At 38.4% G+C, this 24,173-nt stretch overlaps 2 protein-coding genes across 2 annotated transcripts in view; both read right to left on the reverse strand.

Annotated features, from left to right (window-relative positions):
- Positions 1-15,883, reverse strand: part of LOC112566151 (excitatory amino acid transporter 2-like) — a 39,225-nt gene extending 23,342 nt beyond the window's left edge. Inside the window, 2 exon segments of the mRNA XM_025242129.1 lie at positions 1,749-1,848; positions 15,020-15,883. Of these exon segments, the coding sequence (XP_025097914.1) occupies positions 1,749-1,844 (96 nt within the window). The 5' untranslated portion in view covers positions 1,845-1,848; positions 15,020-15,883.
- A 1,824-nt stretch (positions 15,884-17,707) lies between these two features.
- On the reverse strand, positions 17,708-24,065 carry LOC112565896 (calcineurin subunit B type 2-like). The gene is made up of 6 exons (XM_025241770.1): positions 23,927-24,065; positions 22,772-22,905; positions 21,218-21,281; positions 19,872-20,114; positions 18,573-18,757; positions 17,708-18,080 (listed from the first exon to the last, which is right to left on the reverse strand). The coding sequence occupies exons 2-6, from the start codon at positions 22,772-22,774 to the stop codon at positions 18,027-18,029; spliced, it is 549 nt and encodes a 182-aa protein (XP_025097555.1). The 5' UTR covers positions 22,775-22,905; positions 23,927-24,065; the 3' UTR covers positions 17,708-18,026.
- Between the last annotated feature and the right edge of the window lie 108 nt (positions 24,066-24,173).

Genomic DNA, 24,173 nt, shown 5'->3' on the forward strand with positions numbered 1-24,173 from the left:
CGTATAGTTACAATGCTATGCCCAGAATCCACGGGCACTGCTTCGCTTTTTTTTTTTTTTTTTAACCCCAAGGCATATTTGCTACCTCTCAATAACTACAGCTCCAAGGGTAAAACAGCATATGTGCACAAAGGAAATATATAAATGGAAGCATAATAACAGCTTTATATTTCTACTTGAACAATCACGAAAAAGTGTGGAGTTCTAAACTATTACAGGTATTATGGTCCTGCACTCAAAGGAAAGAATGTCCCTTGATTTCACGAACACTCGATTCTGGGCGATGTCTTAATAGCATATGCGTGAAGCTTTATCATTGGTTGAAGCCTCGAGTAATGTAAATAATTAGAATTAAGGTCAATCTACCAGTACTTTCTTTTTGAAAAATGTAATTAAAACTACCAATGCATAACAAACCTAAGTTATATTAACTTATCAGAAACTATAGTTTTATCTTTAACTAAAGTTAGCTTTCACAGATGAAGAAAAATGTATACAGTGATACTTCGGTTCTCGAACATAATTCGTTCCGGGAGGACGGTCGAGAACCAAATTGTTCGAGAACCGAAGCAATAAAACCCATAGGAAATAATGGAAACTGGATTAATTCGTTCCAAGCCCCAGAAAATGCCTATTTACTGGCCTAATTTGTATATAATATGTAGAAAAACATGAGTCTCAACAAGAAACAAGAAATAAAAGTGTATTTATTCAAACAAAAACAAAAAAAAAAAAAATAAATAAAATGTACTGTACAGTACAGTACAGTACAGTAAATTGTGTTTCATTTACTGTACCTGTACCAAACTTTATGGCAGGAGGGAATGAATGTGGAGGGAGGAGGGAAGGGGATGGTTATTGTTTTGAAGGGAGTCCTCTTCAATAAAAACAGAGGGTAACTGCTCTTCGGGTGTTTCTGTTCTCTGTATCTTTTGCTGAGGAGAATCAGAATCTTGCTCTGCAGTTGCTTGTCTGATTTCTTTACGGAGAGAATTTGTCAATTGTTTGCTGTTTTTTTCTCCTTTGCAAAATTTTGCGGAAAGTGGACATAACATTGTCATTAAAAATGTTAACTGCTCTATTTGCTACCACTTTATCAGGGTGATGTTGTTCAACAAAATTTGCGATTTCTGCCCATTTTGCACACATTTCATGACTCTCTCCACAAAAACGTGACTGTCTCTCTCTCTCTGCACTCACACTGATGACGCAAGCAAGGCGCGCTGGGCAGAATGAACGCCATTCGGCTCAACTCGGCTCATCTCGGACGTTCGGATGTTCGAGTTCCAAATATTTGTTCGGATTCCAAGACAAAATTTTCTCGAATTTCCTGGTCGAATACCGATTTGGTCGAAAGTCAAGGCGTTCGAGAACCGAGGTATCACTGTATCTTAAAAACCACACCTAGCTGGTTAGTTTACTTATTTGGAAAGTTTTCCACCCTGTATAGTTTGCACTGTTTGTGGGGGTGGGTGGGGTGGGGAGCAGAGGGGTGGGAGGTGAGTGGGCTAGGTAAAGGGGGTATTAAGAAAATAACCTGAGCACTCAGCGATAACACCCAACTTCCAGCCATGTGAAAAGGTGTCACACCCTGAAAGAAGTCTGTGTACTCTAAGATGAGGTGTGAACCAAGAACTCTATATTTGTAATAAAGGTGACTTAAGTGAATATGTTAGCATAGGTTACCAAACGTATTCACTGTTTAAAACAAAAGGGATGGATAACGGGTCTGCCCTTATTACACCTACAGTGTACAGGATGCTAGCACATCTGCTGTGAAAGTTGAATGTTGTGTTGGTTTGAGGGCTGACCATTGGGTCACTGGCACCTGTCTCATCAGCCATATCTCTGCACAAATAGAACAGCAAGAATAAATTCCACCATATAATATAATATAAAAAAACTACTTAAGAGGAAAAAGTCAAGTACCTGCCTGGCAATGGTTTCAGCTAGTTTGCGGATGGTGCTATTTGTACATTTTTTTGTAAAGTATTTTAACACCCTATTTGATAAAGGCACATAGCCATAACAGTGGACTGAATCCATTATTCAGCCCATCCATAAGAAGGGAGATTAGTCAGACCCAAACAACTATTGTGAAATATCTCTAAATGATATTAGCAGCAAACTGTACCATTACATAATAAACAACAAATTTAAAAATGGTAGAATTAAATGATATAGTGGGATATCGCCCTAAAACTAAAAACTAAGCAATAACCCTGCTCCTAAATCCTAACCCTAAGTAACCGATAGGACAGCTCCTGTCAAGCCCTTGCATCTCCTTCAAGCACATCCACAGCAGTTGTATAATGCTTTTGTGGTATATGTATATATACCTCTCTACTAGTATTATTTCCTCATCATTTTTAGTACACACCCACCAGCTCGTACGCTCTGCCTGAATTAATCTTTCTTTTTATCTGCCAGTAGATTTCTATCATATCCTAGAGAAATGACTATTAATTGTCTAGACAGAGGACCTTGACCCTGTCTGAGTGGAGAGATGTATCGAGAAAGGCAGGATACAGAGACGAGGAGTTAGAGCAGCGGTTCTCAACCTGGGGGGAGCTCGACGTGCTTGCAAGGGGAGCGCGATGGTGGTCATTTTTTTAAAGTTTCTTATACCGGTATTAGTGAAATAAGCTTACATTGCTGTTTAAGGGGGCGCGCGGACGTACCTTTGTTCGTCAGAGGAGCGTCACAAGTAAAAGGTTGAGAACCGCTGAGTTAGAGGTTAGACAGTGTAATAATAAGGGAAGAGCAATATCTCGGTCAAAGGATGACTCATTACGCTGACGATCACAAAATAGTAACAAAAATGTAAAACAAAATTACAAAATAGTAACAAAGATGTAGAAGGACGAACAATGCGATCGAGGACTCGCTGCGTTCCGGCAGTAAAGGGTGATCACTGTAGATTTAATAGTAACGACTCCAGAGAATACGTTTGGTGACATAAGAAGAATACTGGGAAGACACCGAGTAATCTTGAGAATATGAAGAAATGTTAACAAATGAAACTGCAAGAGGATGATCATCGCTTCAGTTTATTCAATGCAGCTCCAGGTCACTGCGGAAGCGTGTGAAGAACGGTGGACTCCAGCCAATAGATCCAAACAGTTCGCACTTCAAAATAACCCCAGCCTGAAAAGCTAGTGGGCCCCACTACAGGTAGACCACCTGCAGTTGGACAGTGCTGTCCCGTTGTCCGCTACACGTTGCGCTTGATGGGTTTCCCACCAGTTTGTGCCAAACGCAGTTGTGTCCCCTCAAGTGGTCGGTCCCGTTAAGTGCAGTGCCATGTGCATGGTGGGTTCCGTGTAACTCAGATGGTGCAGTGGCCGGAACTTTAGAGATAGGCTATTGCAGGTTCACATAGTGTTCTTTATCTGCATAGCTTTAGTTACTAGCTCTACGTGAAATGAGTATAAAAACCAATTTTCTTGTCCCTCCTTGTGGTATTAAACATTTGGTCATTGACCTTGACTTATGATGATAATATTTAGATATAATCATGAGAATTTTCATGTGTTTGAAGTAAGATATTCATCATAGAGCATCCTAAGTGAATCTGTCAGAAAAAAGATAAAGCAGTTGTGTTTAGAAAAGATTTTTTTTTTTTACATAGGGTTACACACAAAATGTAATCTCTGCAATGTTTAGCCGTTTAGGTATGTAGAAAGTGGATACTAAGAGGAGAATGCTGCTGTCTTGACATGTGCCTCATATCACCATTTTACAAACGGTACTTCCAGAAAAAAATTGATAGCTTAAGCTCCATCGCAAGAGGGCAGTAACCTTATCCCTCTGATTGCACAACTTAAAAGCTTATTTCTGTGGGCAATTTGTTTTTCAGATTCTGCCTCCCCTAGCAGGTTGTCTGGTGGTGCATCAGTTAGTGAACCGCAACACTGATCATAAACGCTGTGGCGGTGAAGCCCACTTAAAAGGAAATTTTAGTGGTTAGAAAGTGGTGTAGCAGTAGGATACCAACTGCTGGTGGTATTAAGGTGGTAAGGGGTGGGAGTTTGGTGAGAAAGTGGTTTAGAGGTGGGTAGACTATTTCTGGTGGTATTAAAGAGGGGGAGAGGGTGGTATTATGGTGGGCTTCTGACGCTTCGGGCATAGGTGGCCCCCACTTACAACCCCCTCCCCACATGAGCTGATGGGGGGGGGGGCACAATTTTGTAGGCTGGGACATTATATGCAAACCAGAAGAGAAAGAAAACACAGCAGAAGCACTTGTAAACATGAAGGTCCAACACTTTTATCCAAATCGAAGCACGACCATAAAAAATAAAATCAAGAAGAGCCAATCCCACCAGCCTGCTATGCGAAGGGACAGAACTCTCAGAAGTGTAGAGTAAGGACGTGTCGAGCCGCAGAGTAGACAATGAAAATCATGCGTGTGTATGTGAATAAATACAAGTAGATACGTTCAATCTGAGTACAGTGTTGGATTAGGAGAAGATATAACGATGGCGACGAGGAAAACAAGCAACATAGTAAGAGGAACAAGCTATATGCTGCCATAAGCCCGGAAATATGTGCTGTAGGCAAGCTGATACTGAGAGTTTCTGGAATTGTCATTCCTAGGATGAAAAGACATCGTGTGTTGACACTAGCACACGAATAACACTTAGGTGCGGTAGGGACAAAACAAAATCTACATACGAAAGTATGTTAGCCACATGTGGAGAAAGAGGCAGAGAAATATTAGAAAAAACATGTCAAGGTTGTCAAATTGTGAGCCAAGCAAACTCTCCAGAGCCAGTATACAATACACAGCTACCCCAAGGACCGTGGGAGGATACTGAGCTTGATTTTCTAGGCCCCCTTCCTTCAGGACAATCACTACTTGTCATTGATTACCGCTGTAGGTACTACGAAATGATGAGGAAAAATACAGTTGACATGGAAAACCTCAAAGGATACACAGACAACAGTCCTCAGTTCATTTCAGAGACATTTGCTGACTATATGAGAAATAAGCATATAAAAACTCCAAAATGGCCGCAAGCCAATGAAGAAGTGGAGAGACAAAATCATTCGTTACTGAAAAGAACGAGAATAGCTCAAGCTGAAGGCAAGGGTTAGTAAGATGAAATTCTGACATACAAACTTAAGGTGACCAGACGTTTCGGGGGCGAAAGCGGGACACGTAAAAGAACGCCGAAAAAAGTGATTTTTAAAGACAACTGGGACATTTGATGGACTTGCCAGAAAGACAGAAAGCGGGACATTGGGCGTCCCGCCCGACGAGCAGGCGGGACAAGAGGTCAAAAGCGGGACTGTCCCGCCTAAAGCGGGACGTCTGGTCACCTTAAAACTTGATACACCATACTTTCCAGAACTGTACACACTTATTGAGAAGACTGGAAGGAAAGTGACTGTGAAATCGCCACAAGGAGCAACAAACACGTTCGTAAAGAAATTTCATCCCACAGAGGAAAGAGGAGAAGAAGAGGAAAATACAGAGTGCAGTAGAACGAGAAACGCCAGAGACGGTACCAGGCGAGACAAAGGACATAACAAACATATCCGGTCAGGAAAATAGATCAATAAGAACAAAAACAATTCCGAAAATATTGGATGACTATATGTTAAAGTAATTACAGGCGGTCCTCGGTTACGTCAGCCCGAGTTACGATGTTTTGTGGTTACATCTCCCACATACTGCATCAAGCCTTGTTTCCACTTCAGTGCTTTTGCGTCAACTTCGTGCTTGGTGTGCGCGGCGGAAGAATTAAACGTATTTTATATGTTTTTTGATAATTACTGTGTTAGGATAGGATAAGTGCTTACAGTATGTTATTTACGTACATATGTAGATATGTAGATATATGTAGATACATATGTTCCGACTTACAGCAAATATCGGTTTACGATGCGACGTAGGAACGGACCAACGTCGTAAGTCGAGGACTGCCTGTAGAGAATTGTGGTAAATTGTGTTGTGAAGGGGATATATATATATACGTTTAATTCGTAAAGATAAGAGTGAGAAATCATTTTCCTTTACGTCCATGATGAGATACCAGATAGGTACCAAACTTTTGTTATTAATATGCCACACTTAGATTTATGAATTTATGAGATTTATGACAATTTAAATTCTCATGGGTTTAGGGACATGTGACAAAATTAACATCATCATACCTTTAATTTCCGTTATACCAAATATATTTGCAAATGACATTTTCATTTCACAGCAAAGTAGTATGAAAAAGCCATTAGCACATACAACAAAAACGGCGCAGTCAGTAACATAAATCAGGAATAAGTTGCTGTGTTTCAAAAAACTTTTAAAGCAACAGCATATAAAAATGCACATATAACAAAAAGATGAGGTGATGTAAGGAGGGTATGTGCCAGATCACAGGACTATGTTCAGGAGTGCAGATCACTGAGCCATATCCTGGATAGAGGGGGATTTTCAAAATTAAACCTCCAATTGCACATTTGAGCTAGAAGCATTCAGACTTTTTCTGTCCTTTCTGTTTTATTGTTGAGGTATGTGTGGACAGTTTAAGCTTTTCCATATAATTCTTGCACTTGTGGTGTGCACGAGCCATAAAATACGATTTGACAATCATAAATAAAATTTTCTCTTTTATTTTTTGTGATACTAGGACAGTGTATATTTGTTCATATAAGCAAGTGCTAACTGACTCTGGCAACACATGGTAAAATACAAATCAAAAGACAAAGTGTGCACCTGTCCATCAAAGCATTGTCTAAATACTCTTAATTTAAGACAAATTTGAACCACATGGGGTTTTAATTCTGTAAGTCCCCCTCTATCCAGAATGTGCCATTGATTACACTGTTGTCAGGTCCACGTGTGATTTCTTTTAAACATGACAAGATATCTCTCATTATGAGATAATTCAATTGCTCATTTCTTAAGATTACATAGCACATAGCTTCCAATGTACTCCACAATCTATATTTCCTCATCAGTCACCTCATTTAAATCGGTTGCAGACTGTTTATTTGGCAAGTTGTAGTTTTCATTTACCATCGCTTTAAATACCCGTAGGCAGACCAATGTTGATACGGGGATGAGATATACCTTTCAATATCTTTACAATGAATGAAAAATTCCTTGTGAAAATTTGAATATGCCTTTTCTTTTGCAACAGTTTTGAACCTGCTCTTCTTCACCAAACACTGGTTAAGAAACTGTAAATCGTGAAGTGGTGCAGGTCCTGAAAAAGTAGAGATATACAATGTGATCTCATTTTAAATAATTTTAGAACAGTTGACTGGTACACAATTATTAATATATGAAAAGTGCATTTAAAAACAAAAATAAAGTTGAACTAAAAATTACTGAATCTACGATCAATACCATTCACATCATATCAAATGTATATCATTTTCTAGAGGAAAACGCACTGTGAATATACATAGCAAAAAAATTTTTCCTGCATACACTCGGTATTTGCTTCAAACTACTGGCATTTTCTATAGATTGTTAATACTGTACTCAAAAGAGTGAAAAACTTTGCAGCCTGTACTCACCATTAACATTAGGGATTATCTCCTTTACGTTGTCTGAAATGTTGTCATCTGACATCAGAGCACTGCAAGACTCTTCCAAGATCTCCAGGCAGACCTGATCAAACTAATTACGATTAAACAAAATTTGTCTACAAGTGTAAGTAAAAAAACAAAATATATAATGGAAGAAAATAGCTACTTTTCTAACTCTAAGCTCTATTTTTACCCAGGTCTGAAAGGTCACCAAACGATTTGCCATCTTGTGCATATCTAGTTAACAATTACAATGGCAAATAACAATTTAAAAGCACATAAATTTCACGTGAATTATACACATAAATATCAGGGATAGATGAAAGAACAAATTTCGCCACCCATTTTAAGTACACCATCGTCCTGATAACACAACGCACGATCGATGTGAATATGTTCAAAACAGCATTGTTTAAAAAAAAAATCAATAAGGATTTTAATGTATTACAGAATAAATGGAGTTTAAGGTACGTTCCTTAGAACCTTTGTCTGAATCCTGATAAACTCACTACAAACCACCCGCTGTAACCACTCAGAAAAACAATGAGCTAGAGAGCGAGAACTTGCTGACAAAACCATCTTGAGTCTAAAATAAATACAAATACTACGACACAACGCTCTGTTTAAGTGTAAATATTTTTGATTATAATTCATATATATAAATCAAACATACTTACTAAGAGGATTTCTTCAATATCAAAGGATTTCAAAATGCTCGAGAATACAAAACAACGCGACCGGAAGCTGCTTGTCTTTCTATACAGCGGTCGCGCGGTGAGTCAACGCTGTCCCACTGCGCGCATAGAGTTGGCTGTCCTTCCCTTTAGTGCCGCGTTTCTCAACCTTTTACTTGTGACGGCCCCAGACGAAAAAAGTACGTTCGCGCGCCTCCCTTAGCCATCTAGGGGGTCACTAATTTCACTAACACCGATATGAGATATGCGAAACTTTTTTTTTAAATGGCCGCTTTCGCGCGCCCTTGTCAGCACGTCGTGCCCCCAACAAGTTGAGAACCGAGGCTTTAGTGTCTCTGGTTCGACTTGCACAGTTCTAACCTGTGCATCCGCTCATTTCCTATGCAAAGGTCTACAGTGGTGTAGGAAGATAGTTTTAGGGGGCAAACTCCACTCTGACAGTGAACGACGTTCACATTATTGCCTCAGTATCTTTTTAGTGGATGGCTGACCACCCGGCCATCCCCCACCCATGGTTCCTACCCTATTGTCTAGATAACGCGTCTATAATCGTGTAGGAAGTGTGACATTCACAAACATTTTTTAACGCAGTTTAAATGTTCTGACCCACTTTCACGATCGTGGAAAAGACATTAAGCGATCAGTGGTGGGAAACCAAGGGAAATAGTTGTATAGGTGGCGCTCACGGCTTGAGGACAAGTAGATGCTCACCTCGGTAGTAAGCACAGACAAAACTGAGTGCAGCAATCTTATCTTTCTCTAGTGACGATGCGTTACTATGACTCGACGAAAAGCTAAAAAGAAGTATTATGGCTTTAATCTGTAGGCATGTATAGCAGTGACAGATAATCTTAGTCATATGCACCTCATAAAATAAAAATATAGAATATGACTAACGCAACATATCTTTCAGGTTGTGTTTTCCCTGTCATTTCCTTTATTTTTCGCGTTTTATCTGTTTTTACCTTTACTTTTTTGTCTTTTTCATTTTCCTCGTTCGGTTCTTTTTTCTCCTGCTCTTTATCTCCTTTCTTCGTTACTTCCTTTCCCTTTATTCTTTATGTATATCTCTTAGTCTGTCTTTCTTGGACGTTGTGTCTCGTTACAGCTGAGGCTTGTCAATTTTATTACTCCCAACAAATTGTCATTTGTTTTTTTTTAAGATTCTTTCGATTCTGTAACATTGATGATTTCCATACTTTACCTTTGGGAAGTATCTTATTGTAATGTTTTATATGCGGTTGTAGATTTTTATTTGGATTTTCTTTTGTTTGTACTCAAGCGAGTGCTATTATTATATAACTATAAAATTGCATAATGAGAAGACTACTATTTTCCTTAACATTAATAAATAATGCAAACACTTATAAGACCTTTTAAACTTTATGATGTAATATACATCTTCAGCAGGTCTAGACAACTAGGCTAACTTTTACCTGTCACGAAAGTATATATTTTTATTTGTAAGAAGTAAGCAGCTTTTTAAAAGTCAGATGCACATTTATTTCAAATATCCAAGTATAAAACAACAGCATTAGTAAACTATCTCACGTTATTTTCGGACCACGTTTCTCAAAACAAAAAACAAATATCCAACAGTAACTATTCTAATATAATTTGCATCGAATGAAATAAATTTTAAACATGAACCGAGCAAATGGTGTACACTGGATATTATCAAATATAAACATAGAAGAGTAGACGTCCTCTTCCTCTCTCTAGAGTTGTTTCGCGGTTCCCTCTCAAAATTGCTTAGTAAGCAATAGTGAGGACTGCGACATAAACTTTTTATCGTACTATTTTTGAAATGCAATGTCAGTCTTAAATTTTTGAATGATTTCCATTTGTCAATGGAGGAAAAGAGCCTGAGTGATTCAGTTTGTGTTGCTTAGCACATTACACTTAGTAAACACAATTCTGATTCGTGATGCTTTTGAATATAGCTTTATGTGTTTGTGTTCTTCCATTAATAAAATCTGACAGCTACATGTGCTGACTTTATCAACGAACGTATTCACCAGTCGACACTCTCGTATCTATTTGATGGCAAGTTTGTGTTAACCATGACTTTGGTCCTCTCAGTACTGGTCTCCTTTCCATAAAAATTATGAATTCTTAGGATCCACCTTTTCCGGGAATACTTTAAGTAGTTAATAGCTGATGGATTTCTCGTGTCATACCTTACACTTCTTGTACGTGTGTCTGAGTCAGATGTGTTATAAAGCCAATTTAGCTGCTGCCGACAGGAAAATGTCATATAAAATACTTTATTATTATTATTACCAATTCATGCTATCCATCAGTCTGTTGGTAAGGTGTTGCACTTCACTGATGCTGCCTGTCACGAAATCAATGTCGTCTGCAAAGCGTAGATTGCATATGGGCCCCCCCGATGGACAGGTCGTGTGGTGGTCGTGAACGTTTCTCGCAGAATGTTCTCCAACAAGATGTTTAACAGTACAAGAGATAGAGGGCACCCTTGATGGACACCCATTGTTTGAAATAAAATGTATCCCACTTGGTTATTAGGAAGAACTGGGCTCAGTAAGCTTTTCTAAAGTGTTTCCGTGACTTAAGTGAGGCTCTTTTTTTTTTTTTTTTTTTGGTTAAACTTTCGCTTCTCACGCCACAGCCCTCGTGCCAGGCTCTATCAAGTGCCCTTTTGAAATCAAATGAAGCTGTGAAAGAAATCCCGCACGATGTAACACTTGAAGATCTGCTCAACAGTGTTTCTGCTTGGTCTGAAGACAACCGGTTCTTCTTCTAGCAGTTTATCAGTTGTGGCGTTGAAGTAATTGTGGATTACTTTATGCATAACTTTGCTTGGGTGCCTGACCTCCGACACTGTTTAATGTTTCCTTTCTCACGACTAGTGATTGCATATATCCTTCTGGTCATTTTTGGCGTTCCTACATTCTATGGCACAAAGCAGTCAGGGACTGGGTTGTTTCTTCCCCGCCTTCCTTGAGCAGTTCACCTGCGACATTGTCAACGCGAGGGGACTTTCCTCCCTTCAGACTGTATACAACGATCTCGACCTCTTTCCTTACGATTAGTAGATCGGCAGACTCACTGATTCTAGTCTGGCTGCTGTGGAGGACGTTGGTGTCTGTTCTCAGGTAGAAGTTGTATGGGTCGTTGCAATATTTAGTCTGGCAGCTTTGTATGCCAGTGATTTCTGTGAGAAAATGGTCAATGCTGTATTCGATTAGTAAAGTTTTGTATTGACTTGTCTTAGTGTGGGTCTCCCGTACTTGATTGGCTTTTTTTCTTGCTGTCACCTCGTTCAATTTACAATTGTACTACATTGTTCCTCGATCCAGTTCTCCTTAGATGCCTTCCTGGTGCCACTGTTCTTTATTTGTTTACTTGGTGGCGGCTCCTGGGTTGATGATCCTCTCTTTTGCAAGGCCCCTCTAAAATAAAATTCGTGACCCCTGGTTGTTCCTGCTTCATCTGTGTCCCTAGCACCTCCTCCATTGTTGAAAGTTGCACGCTTTTTTTAACAGCGAAGGTGTATATGTTCCAGTCACGCTGATCAGTTGTATAGTTTAGTTTATTCCTTGTTGCTCTTTTGAGGAGCATAGGGACACAACACCACCTCGCCAGTAGACCCGTTTTGGGGCAGTCCCCTTCAGTTGCGCCCATGTGGTTCCGATGTCCCTTGCCTCACTTTCTACTGTTCTTTTCCAAGTCTGCTTTGGGCGCTGACCAGTAGCTGTTTGCATTTCCTGGAGACTTTGCCATGTTTGAGTATTGCGTGTCTGGATTTACCTAGTTTCATATCCTTTGTAGCATACTTTACAGATCATTCGGAATTACCGCTGACAGTGTGTCTACCTGCAGTACCTGTCCTCCTTATCCTCTCGCACCTTGCATTCATCTTGCACGACTGATCACGTGTATGTTTCCCCATGAGTATACAGAGTACCCATGTTTACATTCTATTATCTTTCCTTACAATTTATGTTTATTACTGAATCCTAATCGCTCAGCACAGTAACATTCTTTATCTTCTTCTTTGATCACTGCTCTCAAGTACATGTCGGGGTACTAACTGCAGTTTTAGTGCAACACTGATTTTGCATGCGCTCCGGTAGTGTAGTGGTATAGCTCTTTTCACCAATACTTGGCGGACTGAAAAATTCTGTGCACGGGTCACAATGGCAGCGTTTAAAAGACTAATTACAGAGGGGTTTTTCCCCCGATTATTACGAATTCCTCCTTATCCATTCCCTTTCCCACCCATAGTGGGGACATGACAAATCGTGTGAAATTACCACTAAGACACAATAAACCACTAACAGATAACTGCCCCCACCGCAACTAGGCTATGGGTAATTTATCCTCGATTTTTCTTTTATCTGGAGATTCCACGTAGCTTGTCGAGTTCATCTGTTTGACTTCTGTAGTGCTTTATGTCTCAAAACTCTATTTAATGTTAACGCTCTGTTGGAACCGGAGGTATATCTCTGTCTCCCATATTGACAGATAATGTTTCATGATGGCTCTTGAGGAATCGGTGCACATTTCAAATGTCTTGTTTATCTTGGGACTTTCGATTTATATTTCTGCTTGTGCCTTGTTGATCCTGCAATATTCCTGGTATGTAACTACTTCTGAGGCTCCTTTATATCGAGTCCACATTTATAGATCCTACAGACTATTTCCTGTCCCTCTTATAAGCTTCTCCTTTATTTGGCTGACGCTTTTCTTCAACGAGATCTTAACTGTGAACTCACTACTAGCTAGAGGACTGAGGTAACAGCAATCCCAAAAGCGGGGTTTACAGAGGAACCTATCCCCCGCAACAAACGACGCCTTCCTAATTGACTACAAATCATATAATTCAAAGCCTTTAGTTGTATATAAAGAAACGAGCGAGACACTGTTGGGCACGCTCTCATTACCAGATACGACTATTTTCTCAAAACACCATAGTTTGCAATACAAAAGTGTGTATTCTGCTCCTATTCTCTATTAGACCATAAAGACTCATTTACACCATTAATAAATAAATGTTTTCTACTATGTCGAATTTACTAAGAAAATTTGAAAGACTTTAATAAACTCACAAGACTCGTGGGCATCGTCTTCCCATTTATTGTACATGCACTTTCAGGCTCTTTTTTAATCAAAACCATAGCATGTTTACATTTCCGCTCAGAGTTCAGTTTTGTGTGCTGATAGTATAGACAAGGGATGCCCAACCTACGGCCCGCGGGCCATATCCGGCCCGCGAAACTTCTGCCCACAGTGCAGGAAATCGGCATGTTAGTAATAAAAAAATTAAAAATAAAAAAAAACACGAAAAAAGAGAAGAAGAAGTATTTATCCATACGTAGGGGCGTTTCCCAATCTTTTTTTTTTTTGATGGACGAACATTTCGATTCAGTTCTCCGACTTGATGTCTCTACGATGAGGCCGGACATTCAGAAGTTGGTTTCGGGAAAACAACTTCAAAAATCCCACTAATTACTATATAATTAATCGTAAGTACAACTTCTTTCTAATAAAAAATGGTATCTGCTCTATTTTTTTTTCTTTTTTGTATTTTTGCGGTGAAGTGGCCCGCGACACGGCTGTCCCAAATGGATATGGCCCGCGACACGGCTGTCCGAGATGAATATGGCCCGCAGGCCGAAAAAGGTTGGGCATCACTGGTATAGACTATAGACTGTTTTTGCCGATGTTGTACAGGTGCTGATCCATACTCATTTGTTCAGCTCTTCAAGCGGTTAGGTACGACAGCTGATATGGATCATTACACAAATGTCGACCATCCTGTGACATTTGACGCCGGTTCAGGTCTGGATAAGCCATAAACAACTAACAAGAGCGATTCATGATTAGAAAAGTTTAGTTAAAAACCGTGAGAAAAACACGTGCTTTAAAATCTTTAGTTTTTAGAACAGTAGTTTAGCAATAACGGTCAGGTTTTGTGAATGATCTAAATACGTGTGGAAATAATAATCTCGATCCCAAATTGTCATGAAAGCCCAGCTCATGCTAATGAACTGCATGCTGCGCCTTTGTGCAACCATCAGCGCACTAGTTTTAACGGTTGCCTTCACAACTGCATCTGCATTACCTTCGTCTGATCATGGAAGAGTCCATGCATTTCAAAAACTCGATCGGTTTGTTGCAAATCCTAAGGAGAGCCAACAACTAAAAAAGCGAAAAAGAATTTAGAGCAGACCATCAGGGTAAAACGTGGGTGCACAAACACGCGTTGTACAGACAAAAGAGTAAACAAGAACCGACGACAGAGGGTATGACCCCAGCTGTGCCTGATTGCCAAACGTTACCAGCCTCACTGCTGACATTTGCTGGCACTGTCTCACCAGCTGTTTTCGCTTCTGGGTCTCCTGCAAAATCGTATACCGTATCTCGACGGCGTCAGTCAAGCGAATGGGTTACTGTTGTTGCCAACTGAAATCTTCATTTTGCTGTTCTCGGTATATATTACAGACTTACTTTTTAACAATACAACCCTCTAACAATATGCCGTCTCACTCTCTGTATGTGCATGCGTGAGAGAGACAAATTATTCTGTTTGACATGTTCTAAGTTTACGTCTTGTTTTTCTGTTCATCGCATTAAATGAAACATTTGTTTTGTATTAGTCATGCACAAAATAGACACTTCGGTCCACTGCTTTTGGGACGTGTATTAGTATACTGTATAACAAATGTCTCTCGTTTGTGCTAGGGCTGTGTCTACCAGGCATGACTGCGCGTAATTCGTAGTGGGCTTTATGAAATAAAATGCACTATACTCACCTGCTAAGAGACTATCTTTCTGTCAACAGGATCGTAATCTTTTTTACATCAAATTATCCACTTTACAGACAGGCCTGCGTGTCCCGTCCTGAAGTAGGTCGCTCGTGTGCATCGCTGAGAAAGCGGCTACGACGTGCGTTAAAAACAGCAGAAAGTCCTTGAGCATGTGACATGCCCTAGCCAATCGCGACTCTCTCCATAAACCCTGCGATGTTGCCGAAGTCTCTTTGTGCAGGGGAAAAGGGTTATGTGGGTCTTTCTCTCCGTATTGCGTGTCGCCTCAGCAGGGCGGGTGTTGGATAATGTTGAACCCAAGGCGAAGGACGAGTGCACTTCCCACCCCCGCGTAAAAATGTCAAACAATTCCAACACATCTGTAACTAGTGGGCCGCCCTACACGGATATACTTGGGGCTACGCAATGATCTCATGAGAGAATATAGATCGACTAGACTAGAATAACAGAAGGGACGGAGCGACAGGAGGAGAATGACCACAGCGGTCCCACAGTCATATCAAGATAACACAGTTACAGTTACAAATTTTTGTTTTAATAAACACAGCACTGATAGCGAACAGTCTAACATGGTGAAGACTGACCTGCCTTCGTCCCGTGGGGCTGTCTCTACCCAGGGACCAAACCCCTGTCGAACGCAATAAGGACAGTTGGCCATGTCATGATGCGAAATTTTCCCCCCACCTTGAATAGGGTCGGAAAAATTTCAGCCAATCAGAGTGCACGGAACATATGCCCCTAAAATTCAGTACACAGCGGTAGGAAAAACACAGCTATCACCAAGGAAACTCGAAATGACGACGGAAATTTACACTACGTGCGCAAACTTCAGTGAGCAGAGCACTGAAACATTGTCAGAGCTAAAGGTATGTGAATTTCATTCTTAAATTACTAATCAGAGCTTGAGACATGCCGTTCTTCTATATTTTTGCACGGAGATCAGTTTGGTGGTAGTCTTTGAAAGTGCCTTTGCAAATATATATAATTGCAGTGTACATATAATTATTGAAGTATATATAATATATAGATAAAATCTATTGTAGTATATGTCTAAAAAACGGGAAAGGTGCTCAGGCAATTTCATAATTGTGTGCTATTGCCATATATGCCATTATGACTTTCTCTCAATAATATCCATAAATATTTCTGATTTATTTTTCTTATTGTCCTAGGATTTATTACATGAAGGTTATCAGCACCTTATCTGCAAATATTATGTGACCAGTGGTGCTGATGATCATTTTGAGGCTACTGTGAGAATTAGCTTGTTTTCCAAAGATGATGTGCAAAAGTGGAAGAATTATCAGCTTTCAGGAATTTTCAAGTTATTTTGAGAATCAAGTGAACATACACTGTCAACTAAGATAATCAACAAGGTAATATTTATGTGATTTGTCATTTAATTTTATTTCATAGACAACTCATAGATATTGACATTAATAATAATAAATGCAAAATTTGTAAAGCCCATACTCACACTCCTAAGCAGTATGCTCTTAGCACTTAATTAAGAACAAGAACAAACATGGACAGCATATGAGAGACAGGAAAGCAAATAACATATGAACTATAAAAGAATAAACAACCATATTAAATGAAGAATAAAATCAAATACAGAAAACACAAAAAAGAACCAAATAACAAAGACAAGACCAACATATTGCAAAAGGGTGGGTGTGAAAAAGGATTATGGGAAAGGTTAACACTTTTGCTAGTATATTCTGCCCTTCAAATGTGTGTATGTACTTTTTTTGTTTTTGACTGTAATGGTTTGATGGATATCTGTATTTATACTATTAGATTTCAGATATGAATATTGAATAAACATGAATGAAAAACTACATATGTTTGTTATTTTAATCAAATTTCTGCAAACTTTGCTGGTAAAGATATTTTCACCTTGACAGCACTTTGTGAGAGAAAATAACAGTAAAGATCATATGGAATAAAATTTTAAAATCTGCTGATGAAATGTGTACTGCAAAACAATTTTAAAAAACTACTGAGATGCAGATGGAAAATCCAAAATACTTTTCAAAACAAAGAAATACATTAAACAAAATTTAGGTAATGAAGTTTGTCATTACAGAAATAGGGACGGATCTGGGTCGGGAATTTGTCAGGTTTGTTGGGGCTTTATGTGTATTGGTATAGCGTTAATTTTATGTCTCGTATCTGGTCATGACTAGTTTTGATTTGTATTAAAGGATTTGAGGGTTTATGTGAAGTCTATATGAGCCGTTCCTTCTCTTTCATCTCTCCCTCCTACTCTCATCTGTCAATTCTCTCCATCTCTTTCAGTTAAACATGTTGCAGCCTGGTCTATCTGAACATGGTGACCTGGTTACACAACAATCATTTGTACAAGAATTTCTTTCATAGCTTTCAAGGCACCTTTCTCTTGTAATTTTCTCCTTCTGAGAATATGGAAAACACAATGAAATAGGAACAGAAGGAAATACATGGAAAAGGAGAAAACAAAAGATGATCGATGAAGATGAAAGTTTCCATCTCTGATGGCACCAGTCATCTTTATAACAGTGGTTTAAAGGGAGAGAGATAAAGACTGGAGTTCACAAATTTCGTGATACCAGCTGTCTTCATAGCAGCTGTTCAAAGTACGACTTCCATACCAAAAAAAAAAAAAAAATAATAATCACATCTGTTGATCTCATGACATCTAATATTTTCCACATGGTATTGGACAGCATATTTAACAATAAAACGTTATAGTTTAAGAAGATTTTTTTAAAAAATATTTTGTTTTATCACAAATTAATGTGGGTTAACATGTTGATTGAACAGCGCAACAGAACAACTCAGAAAGATTAAGGGTTAATTAAAAAGCTATTTGTAAAATCGTAAAATCTAATAACAGAAAAAACGGAAAAGAGATGTGTTTAATTGTTATTTCATTAACGAGCAAAATAAAAACAGTTTAAGACATCTCTTTCCCATTCTCTCATTCTAGTAATTATCTCTCTTTATCTCTCTAAGCTAAAAAGTCAACAGTCATTCTTGACAAGACCTCATTGTCTGGAATCATCTGTAAAAAAGTATATATATATGTAAACTTTAACTACTTTAATGTATGTAATGCTAGCACTATCCTCCCTTTTTGTGATTTATACTTATTCCTCCCTAACCCCACATCTTACCCAGGATATTTACCCCTGAAAGCGCAAGAATAAAAGTTAAAAAAGAAGCAGGAACTTTTGCTCCAAGAGTTTTTCCGGTACCTGGATATTTCCTATAGCAATAATTTTAGACATGCAAGGCAGATTTGCAGTCAATGAGGACTGCATGTGCTCCCTGTGACATAGTCACTTCTTTCCTGCTTATGCCTTTTTCATTATATTTTGCACAATGTAGCATCAAATTATATTGGATGGTCACTTAATTAGCGTTTGTAGTGCCATATGCAAACTGGACTATTGTCTGCTGGGTTCTGCAATGTGCATAAAGATAGCAGCTTTTACTTTTATATGCAATGCTACAAAACATGCAACAGTTTTCTGCATTCAGGAGTAAAACTTACCTTTAAGAATTCATTTTTTGTAATTTCTCCTGGGTGAATTAGATCTGGGTGTTTGAGAGCAAGGAATGTCAGACTTAAGATATGATCATCTGAAATAGCAGCTCCAAACATTAACTTGTACAAGCGAAACACCTCGTCATGGGTCAGTACTCCTGCGCCACACACATCCACAAGTTGAAACAGATCTATTTAAAAAAAAAAAAAAAAAACCCAGAAAAAAAGCAAATATTAGTCATCATTAATACTTGGCTTTCTCTACATTTGTGTCACTAAATCTAAAACATCTCAACACATCATTATCTCTTGAATCTCACATTTGCAAGTCCATTGTCCTTCTACCTTGAGCTATGCTGGACTTCTCACATCTGACTGTTCCTGTAAGTTTCTACCACAAAAAAGGTCATGTCTGCTTCTGTGTTATTCCTGCAGCTCTCATTTTGTCTATCTTCCTAACCGCCTATTTGATAAACTTTAAAGGACTCGAATAATGCTGCGAGTACTATTTCCTAAGGCAAAAAATGACTATGATACACCCATCCTTTGCGAGCTGCACCAGCTGACAGTCCAATTGATTTCAAGATTGCCACTTTGCTGCCGTTGTCTAACTTGTCTTCACAGCCTTGCATCATCATACTTGCTAACTCATGTGGAGAGGCAGACCAGACTGTAGAACACATCCTACAGGACTGTAGGAATCTCCGTACCCTGAGGAAAGAGACGTGGCCACAGTCGGAGACCCTGCACAACAAGCTGTACGGGCCAGTGGAGTCTCTACAGAAGACCACCAATTACATATCAAGAGCTGGTCTCCAAGTGTGAAAGAGGCGAACGACAACAATACCTGCTAATATGAGCTACTGACGTCCTACTCCCTGAGTCGGTCTCTTCCTTGTGTCTGAGGTGCACTCCTCGCTGTGCCATGTACTAGATGGGAAAAATTCGTAAGGCGCTTTTTTTTTCCTTCTCTGGTCCCACTGTTTGGAATTCTCTTCCCCTCTTTGGATTGTACCTGCTTTCAAAGCCTTCTAATCCAGGAGTACAGTTCTGTCCACCCCTCAATTCTTTATCCAATCATGGTGTTATTTATTTACTGATGCGTATGTATGACTGTCAGTTCATTGTCTTGCATTGAGCGCACTGAGCTCGTGTCCATGTTGGGAAATATGCATTACAAATCCTATTATTACTATTAGTAGAAGTATTTCACTTCGTTTTCATACAAACTTCTAAAGAAATAACTGAGCTAGGATAACTACAAAAAGGATACTAATGTTTCCTTCTCGTTAACAGAACACTTACAATTTTTCTTTGCTTCCACTGGAGTTTTAGAACTGAGAAGAGTGCAAAGATCTATAAATGATTTCAGGTGAATTCGATGTGTAGACTCATTCAGGTGGGCCTCTATGATGCTTGCTATGAACTTATTTCCACAGAATTCTATTATAGTCAGGCAATCAGAAAGTGTTATCCCGATGTGACCTTTCTCTGATTTATCATAAGCGGCATACCGCTTTATCAGCTGTCCAAGCTCCTTCTGTGTGACTGAAAGTAAATCCATTTAATCATACATTTTGCAAAATAACTCAAATAAATATTCAGACTTAGTGAGTGTCCATGGTACATAAACGGCATAAACTTAAAAAAATTATACTATGTATCTATAACTCATTTGGCATTTCAGGTAGGATTACATGACAAACAGAAGTTTTCAAGGGTAATAATACCTACAAAGAAAAAGAAAACTTTTATGTTTGGGTACTGGGGAAAGAAGATAATTTCATTCTTCTTCTAGACCTGAACCCAGTAAGTAAAATAAAAATGTGATCTTTTACAGTTTTTTTTTCTATATTTCAAGAAAGAAAGTTGTACTGAAAAACATTTAATCTGGAGTGCTTATTATGCAAAGTCACAGAGACGCAATACAGAATATAAAGCAAAATCAGTCTCCGAGAGGAAAATAATTATTTAATTAGACATGGTTATCAAGACATGCAAAACACTTATAACGAATCTACACTTAGTGCAAAAAACACATTGCAGATAAAAAAAACAAGACAAAAGATCTGCGTATATTAAAGAGAGAACACAAAATGATTGCAGGTGTCAGTTCTTTAATGAGACAGGATGATTCACTTTTTCTCTATTTTGTCTTTTTTATTAAATTTTGGGAGTCTTTTTCTGTATTTGTTTTGGAAAAGGTACTAAATGTATCATGTACTGTTTTACTGTTGCCAGGAGAGGCTTGCTCTTGTAACATTAGCTAATCCTGCAATATGTTTATGGAATCCTATATGAAAATAATTTTTTCTTTGTTAGCATTTGATGTTGTAAACAAAATATTTATATCTAGAATTTGAGCTCTATATATTAAGCGCATTTACTATTGTGTATGTACACACCACAATTTAATAGCCTTGTCTGTGACCCCATGCCAATTATTTGTATGCCCACGCTGTACTTTTGAATATGCCCTATGAGGACAGACTGTTGAAATGTTCAAATTAGTATTTATAGTGAAGGTGTTGTCAGAGTATATAAAATAATAACAATCTTTACAACTTGGCATTGATTTACTTTCGTGACACATACTTAATGACAGAACAAAATAAAAAAAAAAGCAATGCAAAGTTTAAAAAAAAGCTTACACCCAGAGACAGATGCAAAGTTGTCAACATTGTCACGAGAAACATCTTCTGATGTTGAATTTCCCTGGAAATCAAAGAGACTGTAAGTGCATTTTGCTTGCAACACATTCAGTGCACTTTTTTCACATAAAAATTAAACAAGAGTCATTGGAATTGCCAGTCATTAGATGGCCTGCCACCCCCACAACGAAAGCCTGGATGGGAAGATCCCTCTTCGGAAGGGCCAATGACTTGTGTTGGCGAACATCAGAACCCTATACAAGAAAGGGAAATCAGCTCAGGTAGCCCAGGAAATAAAGAACTATGGCATCAAACTCCTCGGCCTGTGCAAGACCAGGTGGAATGGCAGTGGCCAGACCAGACTTCATCAGGGGAGACTATCATCTACTCTTGACATCCTGACCATGACCACACACAAGGAGTAGCAGTACTGATGACACCAGAGGAAGCAAGAGCACTAATAGCATGGGAACTAGTTTCCCCACCACTTTCATGTCAGCCAGGTTCAACTCCAAACGAAGAAAGATCAGCATCATACAGTGCTATGCACCTACCAAAGCAGCTAAAGAAGAGGAAAAGGAAGACTTTTACAACTCCCTACAAGCGTTGGTTGATCGTACTCCAAAACGAGACCTGAAGATCATAATGGGCGACATGAATGCCAAAGTTGGAAATGACAACAGAGACAAAACGCACATAATATGAAAACAGGGGTGTGGGCAACTGTAATGAAAATGGTGAGCTGCTCACAGACTTCTGCTTCTTCAATGACCTTGTAGTCGGAGGCACAGTTGTTTCACACAAAACCATTCACAAGACCACCTGGACTTTACCAGATTGACTGTAGTTGCGGCCCTATGCTCCGATGGGGGTGAAAAGGAACAGTAATAAGAAGAAGATAGTTAAACACAACTACTGCAATCCCCACTGATGCTGAAAAGAATTTTTTTTTAAATCTGTACAGACATGACTGAAGGACAATGAGTTAATAGTTCACTCACAGGATATATATATATACACACTTTCTACAATATATACGATACTGCTTTCTAACTGATAAAAACTCCACATACAATGTGATCAATAAACATCTCATTTCTTAAGGCAAAACATTTATTTACAAAAAATACACACACCGTGAAATGATGAATGTATTGCTTTTCTGCTTTGGCTATGAAGCTGCACAGTTTGAGCAGTATTATGAACCTTTTCATTTAGTTTTTAGACAAGCACATAAAAGTAAAATAGGTGAGTAGTGCAGTTTGGAAAAATGCATTCTTCCTTAACGTTCTCAAAATAGTTCTTTTTCAGTTTCAAGTGAATGTAGCAAAAGAAAATAAAAAGTCAATTTTTAATGGAGTGTTTGCTCAACTGCTAATGAACTATGGGAAAATAAAATGCTTGAACTAAATGAAGCCATACATCTCAAACAAAGTTAAAAAAAAAAAAAGAAATTTCATATACCAAAAATTCCTACAGTCACCACCTGTTGCAATGTTCATCTGAATGTTTGATTGCTGTTTTATAAAAAGGTTTATTTCAATGTTGTCTTACCATTAGACTTCTGATAACAGAAACAGATGCGCCTAGCTTTTTAATCTTTCAGTGTTGCTGCTCAACAAAGGCCACTGTGGAGTACCTTGTCAGCTGCAGCATCCCTTTAGTCCCCCCAGCAATCAGTAAAGGAACTGAAATGATTCATGATGAATTTTGTCAGTTCAAAAGTTTCATGAAATGTAATCAATTAATTATCAAAAATTTCTCTCCCAAATAGGTTCTCTGATGGTGAGCAAAATATGTTAGGTGTTCATTAACTTCTCATATCTTCTTGCAACTTTCATTTTACTTCTATAATAAATTAAGTGGCTTGTAATACAGTATTTTATTCATACAGCAAAGAATATTGTATCATGTATCATTATGAAACATATTTAAGCTAACAACCAACATCTTGTGCATTTGGGGATGCAGTTTTATACTTTGTTACAGTAAACCAATATTTCTACACCATTTTCATGTGACAGAAGAATCTCTGCAGCTTGAAAGCAAGGCATTTCTTATGAGATGTTTTTATCAAATTAAGCGAACTTTTTTTTCTCAGTTTTAATATAAATGTGTGTAATCTTTCTCGAAGATTGTTAAACATCCTCATCTTTCCACTGTAGAGCACATGCCAGAAGACTTTCAAACATTAATCACAATCAGAAAAAAACTACAAATTTCAAAAACCCAGGCAGAAGTTGTTAGTGTTTTGTGCAAATTTAATGTTAATAGGAAGTGTGTTTTATGATGGAACAATTTAATTAACTTTTTGAGAGAAGAAAATGTTTGTTATATTAATATGCCAATGTCCTCAAAATTTCTGGTATGACATATGACAATTAATGGTTCACTGTAAAATTTAAGCTTATAGTAATATCAATGCCTTTAATAATTTTATAGGTCTGGTGTGAACAGTGCATTCGTAGTCTATGATGAAAGATAAGTATGCTTCCCACCAGACCATGACACCAAATGTCAACAAATTATAAAACCTTTAAAAATTAATTTACATATGTTCTAACAAATTATAAAGCTTCAATTAACCTCACTTTCCTTGCTTTTTGCTATGCCAAGAAAATTATTCTTTTCAGTCTATTTGTTGTCCTGAATATCTGTGAGGAGGGAAATGATACATATTTTTTTTAAAAACTTGGATACTTAGCTTACCTCATCATTAAAATTCGAAATTCGATGGTAAACGTCCACATTCTATAAGTTGGCTGTAAGTGTAGTGAACTTTGAGCAGAACACCTGGTTTAAAGGACAACATGCAAGTCTGCGCCCCAGTTTGTTCCTTTCTTCTTCCTTTACCGTGATTCTTGATCAAATACACGTTATGTTTTTCTATTGTCCTCGAGTAAAGGGCTCTTATCGATCTGCTTCTCAAGCGGCTTCTTGTTTCAACGTTGCCATA

This window comes from Pomacea canaliculata, linkage group LG6 (genome assembly GCF_003073045.1).
Source record: "Pomacea canaliculata isolate SZHN2017 linkage group LG6, ASM307304v1, whole genome shotgun sequence".
Classification (NCBI taxonomy): Eukaryota; Metazoa; Mollusca; class Gastropoda; order Architaenioglossa; family Ampullariidae; genus Pomacea; species Pomacea canaliculata.

What these genes read in the sequence shown, in the direction of transcription:
- LOC112565896 (XM_025241770.1), bottom strand. An exon ending in CTTTGCATCTGTCTCTGGGT is followed by an intron (nt 20,115 to 21,217) that starts GTAAGCTTTTTT and finishes ATTTACTTTCAG; the next exon opens with TCACACAGAAGGAGCTTGGA. An exon ending in CAAAAAATGAATTCTTAAAG is followed by an intron (nt 18,081 to 18,572) that starts GTAAGTTTTACT and finishes ACTTTTTTACAG; the next exon opens with ATGATTCCAGACAATGAGGT.